This window comes from Microtus ochrogaster, linkage group LG2 (genome assembly GCF_000317375.1).
Source record: "Microtus ochrogaster isolate Prairie Vole_2 linkage group LG2, MicOch1.0, whole genome shotgun sequence".
Taxonomy (NCBI): domain Eukaryota; kingdom Metazoa; phylum Chordata; class Mammalia; order Rodentia; family Cricetidae; genus Microtus; species Microtus ochrogaster.
The window spans coordinates 6,818,614-6,824,194 of NC_022028.1; the positions used below are offsets into that span (position 1 = coordinate 6,818,614).

At 47.0% G+C, this 5,581-nt stretch overlaps 1 protein-coding gene across 1 annotated transcript in view; it reads right to left on the reverse strand.

Moving 5' to 3' along the window:
- Positions 1 to 5,581, reverse strand: part of Slc25a27 (solute carrier family 25 member 27) — a 25,232-nt gene that overhangs the window by 12,126 nt on the left and 7,525 nt on the right. Inside the window, exons 4-5 of the mRNA XM_005359802.3 lie at positions 4,098 to 4,220; positions 748 to 860 (exon numbers count right to left, since the gene is read on the reverse strand). Coding sequence (XP_005359859.1) covers positions 748 to 860; positions 4,098 to 4,220 — 236 coding nt within the window. The remainder of the gene's footprint in view (positions 1 to 747; positions 861 to 4,097; positions 4,221 to 5,581) is intronic.

Sequence of the window (5,581 nt, forward strand, 5' to 3'; positions counted from 1 at the left end):
AGGCTATATCTAGCTTCTCAATAAAGGTATCTGTCAACACATGGCTTTAACATGTTCTCCCTCTCATGTTTTCTCTGATAGTGTGAGTGCGGCTTGACTAGTAATATATCACCATAATATCAGCAGCATTTCCTAAATAGGAATATTTGGCTGATATGTCTTAATTTTTTGACACAATAAAAAAATTTATTTTATGACTCAGCCTGGCCTTGAACTCACAGCCTCCTGACTCAGCCTTCCAAAAAATGAGTTTTACTCTTTTCTAGAGCTTTACTCTCTTCCCTGAGGTACAACTGTCCAATGGGAACACTATGGTTATGGCATTTAAAAAAAGAAACTAGAAATCAAAAATAAGAGGCAAGGAAGGAGTAGAGGGGAATTGTGGGGGGAATGTTCTTATTCCCAGGCTGCACGCCATGCTGTTCAGGGCAGAGCCACAGTGAGAGAGACCTGGGCGTCAGGGCAGAGTGACTGCCAGGCAGTTCCACACGTCAGTTTCATCTCAGAGGACCGACTGGACTGGGCAGAAGGCCTCAGATAGTTTGGCCTTTTATGCTTATTGGGACATTGCTTTCTCTCTTTGGACCTTTTTATACATCACTGAAGGAGGTGAAAATACTCCGGGATAGACACTCAGTTCCTGTTGCTGATTCCTGTGATTGCAAAGCACAACAATGCCTTCCACACCCTGACGTTGGTGCCCATAACTGGTTGACTACGGCTGTAGAGAGTCAAGAAGCTTGTTACCTCCCATGTTCACAAGCGCAGCTCTTTGAATATTGGGCACCCAGCCTGCCCACAGGCCACGAATTCCTCCTTCAGCCAAGATTTTTGCAAACGCATGATGTACTCCACGGAATCTAAGGAAAATAACAAAGAGATATTAGTCTACGTATTCCTGTGTATGGATGGCAGGGGTGTAAACTTCACTTTCTGCTGATCGGGCCAGGACACAGGCAAAGGAATGGCGCATGATGAACAATGCTTTGTGGAGCCCTGAGAGAGGCTCCAGGAAAAAAGGCAGAGGCTCTGCCTTTGACCCCAGGTGCATTCAGCTCCCTGGATTGTTCTCAGGTGTGATTTCGTGCTTCCTGCAACACATAGTTGCATTCAGTTTATAAAGCATGTCTATTCTTGTTGGATCGTAGCGATAGAGCCCAATCCAGTGAAAGGGTATGCTGAGTGCTGTCCTCAGGGTGCCCTGGATCTGGATCTGGCCTTCTGCCTTGTTTCTGTGCTTCCCCAGATAGAATCTATACTACATGCCACGTAACTGTGTTTAAACTGGTCTGTCCTCAGAAGGTTCTGGAAAAGGCTGCTCTGTTAAGATTTAGTATGTGCTTGCTGACATGTATGTACATGTTTTTCTGACTCAAACAACCTTGCTTTCTCTGTTACGTTCATGTATAAGAGTGCAGTGGCGCTGAAACAGAGTTGTCTGCAGCGTTAGAAGGTAGGCTTGTCTTCCTACAGATTTCTCAACCCACAGGATCTTCTGAAGCCTGGCAGGCCCTGTCCTACATAGCAAAAGGCAAATGCGACCTTCAGCAACCATGGAGGACCCTGAGGAGTAGCTCTGGGTGTCAACCAAGCAAGTTCTCTTTCATTTTTTAATCAATAACTCAAGTAAAATTTTATCCTTCTCAAAGATCTCTGATGCAGTTTGACAGCTGAGAGGTTTTGTCAGTTTAAAAGGACAACCTCACCAAACAAATTTTAGTAAAATACAAATCCAAGACCTACAAGCTATAAAGGTGTGAGGACAAATACAAGTTATCAAACTTCTCTCTCACTGTGCCTTCCGTAGTCTTAAAAATACTTTTCATTGTGCAAAAATATCTGTCACAGTCATTCTGACATAAATATGCTACTGTTTATACAATGTATATGTCTAAAACTTCTGTTTTCACAAACCCAAAGAATTCTTGTGAGTTCCAGGGAGCCGAATTGAAGGATCCACCTAAAACAGGTCAGATACATCCTCTTCAATTCCCTGGTCCTAAAATTTTTTCCCCTTAATTTAACTCTGTTCTGCCAATACCTTAAACAGGTGTAAGAGACACCTGACATTTCCATACCACAAACACTGGAGAGGAGCAAAGAGGCCAGCTATGCCAGGATGTGGCCAGGACCCAGCCTTCTCAGGTTCCCCTCAAAGACGACACCCACAAATAAACAGGAAGAAGTCTTGAGAATCCGCTTCCCCAATTCCTTTAACCTGTGGTGCCTAACCTCCTGACTTTTTATTATAAAAAAGAGATGGAAATGTAATGATTGTTCTGTCTCTTTAAGAGACAAGCCACACCCACTCCCTCCCCCATCAGCTGAGGCAGGCAGGTCTTCCTTCCTGCTTATTGTCTTAGTCTCTCTCTCTCTCTCTTTTCTGACTCCCTCTCGCTGGCACATGGCTCGCCGCCTTGCCACCGGGGACCAGGCATCTTCAGAGACTGGTACCATAGTCTCGTGCGTTGTACCTGCCTGGGACTGCTCTCAGGACCTGCTGCCCCCTGCCTGCCACCACTTGGGGACCTGCAGCATTTCTGCTGCCTGCGGCTGCAGGGTATCAACAGCAATTTTTATTAATCCATTACACAGATGACCACATGTCCTCCTGGGTTTCTGCAGTGGTTATCTGAGATTTGAAGCTGTCAGAAAAGTGATGGGACGGGCCCTGGGACAGTGGGGCAGTACCACTCCTTGCTAAGTCAGAGTGTTGTCTTTATGCCTGCTATGAAGCCCTGCCCACCCACTCTAAGGCTGCAGGTGGCCCAGGCTACTGCGGGGCAGGCTAGAGAGGGCAGGGGCGCAGTGGTCCATGGTGAACACTCAAGGAAGGCACTGGCCCTCCTCATAAAGTTCAGCTCAGCTGGAGACAGTTCCCAGGAGGAGCACTTCAGACTCAGCTCAGATCTCCTGCACCTTCCTCTCTCCTGGGAGGGGTCTGTCTGGCAGAGCTCGCCTTTCCCAGGAGAAACAGGCTACAAGAATTTAGCAACATGACCTGGCTACATTCTTTCCAGGGGGAGAATCAAGATGTTTAGAGACAGTAGTGTTAACTATCAGGAACCCCAAATGAAGACACAGGCCTGGGCCATTTCGGAGGCAGTGGCAGGCAATCCTCTTTGAGTTCGAGGCCAGCCTGATCTACAGAGTAAGTTCCAGAACAGCCAGGGATACACAGAAAAACCCTGTCTTGAAATACCAAAAGACAGACGGACTGTGTGATAAGTGATTTTTAGGAAGCCACTCCACATTGGTGACATAGGATGACAACGTTAGGGCTCATACCAGGACAGAGGGCATGCGACCAAATTCTCATTCTCTCTCTTTCCTTTTGAAACACAGTATCACCTGTAGACAAGGCTAGCCTTGAGTTCACTACGTACCCCAGGTTGACTCACACTCTCAGCAATTCTGCCTCGGCCCTCCATTGATGTGGGAGTGTCATATATCAATCTGTTGATTTCATTGATTAAGCAATAAAGAAACTGCTTGGCCCTCATAGGTTAAAACATAGGTGGGAGGAGTAAACAGAACAGAATGCTGGGAGAGAGAAGCTGAGTCAGTGAGTCGCCATGATTCTCCCACTCCAGGCAGACGCAGGTTAAGATCATTCCTGGTAAGCCAGCTCGTGGGCTACAGCAAATTATTAGAAATGGGCTAGTCCAGGTGCGAGAGCTAGCCTAGAAGAGGCTAGATAGAAATGGGCCAAGCAGTGTTTAAAAGAATACAGTTTCCGCGTAATTATTTCGGATAAAGCTAGCTGTGCGGGCAGCCAGGTGCCGGGGACGCAGCCCTGCCGCTCCTTAGTACAACACTTCGTGTGCCGAGATTACAGGCTCGAATGACAATGTCCAACTGTCCAAATGCTTTACATCAATGTGGACAGGGGTCTCCTCTAACTGTCTTTCCCCTGGATACAGAGCACACACACACTGTGGCGCACAAGACCTGGGCTCACACACCTCTTCAGTCATAATTTCAAAAGGAAAGAATCAGTGCTAATTCCTTCAGTAGAGGTTAGATTACAAACACGAGGCATTAGTTAAAGGTGACCGAGAAAGGAGAAGGAGGAGTGAGTTTCCCGGTTGACTCACCTCAAGGGCTTCCCTTCCAGCTTCCGTTTCCCTTCCATCTGCATCTGGACTTTCACCAGGTCGGTGGGGTTGGCCAGAAACTGCCCGATGACCCCAGCCATCATCCCTCCGATGACCGATTTCCTGAGGGCAAAGGAGACAGTGGGTTTGCTGTCTGGCTTCAATGGCCCCTCATTTCACAGATTTTACCGGGGAACCACACTGAACTGGCACAGGCCCTGGGTAGAAGGTAGAGAGGCAGTGAAGAACAGACGAAGGAGAGAAAAGCAGGGGCCTGTTGACTGGTGGGTAGGTCGGGGAGCAAAAGGCACTAAAGGGCGAATCTGAAATCCTTCCACCTGAATCCGGAGGGAAGAAACATGGCTTCAGCGGCACAGACACCTGGACCCATTACCTCTTTGCCCCTGGCATCTGGCTGCAGGGTAACAAAACCGCAGAGATGTAATCGGCCAGAGGGGAAAAGGCAGGGAACCACAACTTCAAGCCCTGACTGAGCTGGTTTTCAAGTGATGGACCTGACAGCATTCCTCTCTCTGAAGACACTTGCGACCAAGCCCCTCTACTCTCCAACAGTGAGCAGGACTCAAGCCTGACAATTAACGTCGCATCCCAAGTCACGCGTTAGAAGCTTTAGTAGGCAGTGTATATCATAAAAGGCTCTACTGTTCTACATTTTCACAGCACTTTAAAGGGACTTTAAATAACTTTCTCCGTTTATTAGTGATGCTACTTGTTTTTTTGCATGAGTAATGAACATTTATACTCCTTTGGGAACTGGGTCTCTTCACACCCTTTCCTTAGTTTTTCCTGTGTGCTAGCTATGGGTTTTTGTTTTTGTTTTTTTTGTTTTGTTTTAATGGTACAAGTGTGTATTATTTATGGTGAACTATTTTAAAAATATTTTTCTTTAATCTATCTCTGTGTCTCTGTTTCTCTCTGTCTCTCTGTGTGTTTGTGGTGCCTGAGGGGTTTAGAAGAAGATCCCTTGGAGCTGGAGTTACAGGTGGTTAGAAATTGCCCATGGGGTGTTAAGAACTGAAGTCTGGTCCTCTGAAAGAACAGGAAGTGCTCTTAACTGCGGAGCCTCTCTCCAGCCCCTGTGAACTACTCTTTACATTTCCTGGAACTTGCTTTGTAGACCAGGCTGGCCTCGAACTCACAGAGATCCGTCTGCCTCTGCAGACTGGGCTAAAATTCTCATGGCTGGGCTAAAAATTTTAAATTTCAAAGCAACAGGCATTTGTACATTATCTCATCCGAAGGCAGGCATCGCTGCTGTAGTGAGGACAGTGGAAGGTGGAAGAGGCGAGGCAGTTTCTCTATGTTCCTCGGTAAGGAGACAAAAATAAGATGCAAGCCCATCTCTTCATAGCCAGAGCTTTTCAAAAGGAAGAACACACATGGCTCTGCTGAAAGGCGGCCCCAGGAATTCTGATTGTACAGAGCTACTATGAGTCTTGAGGGTGTGTGTGTGTGTGTGTGTG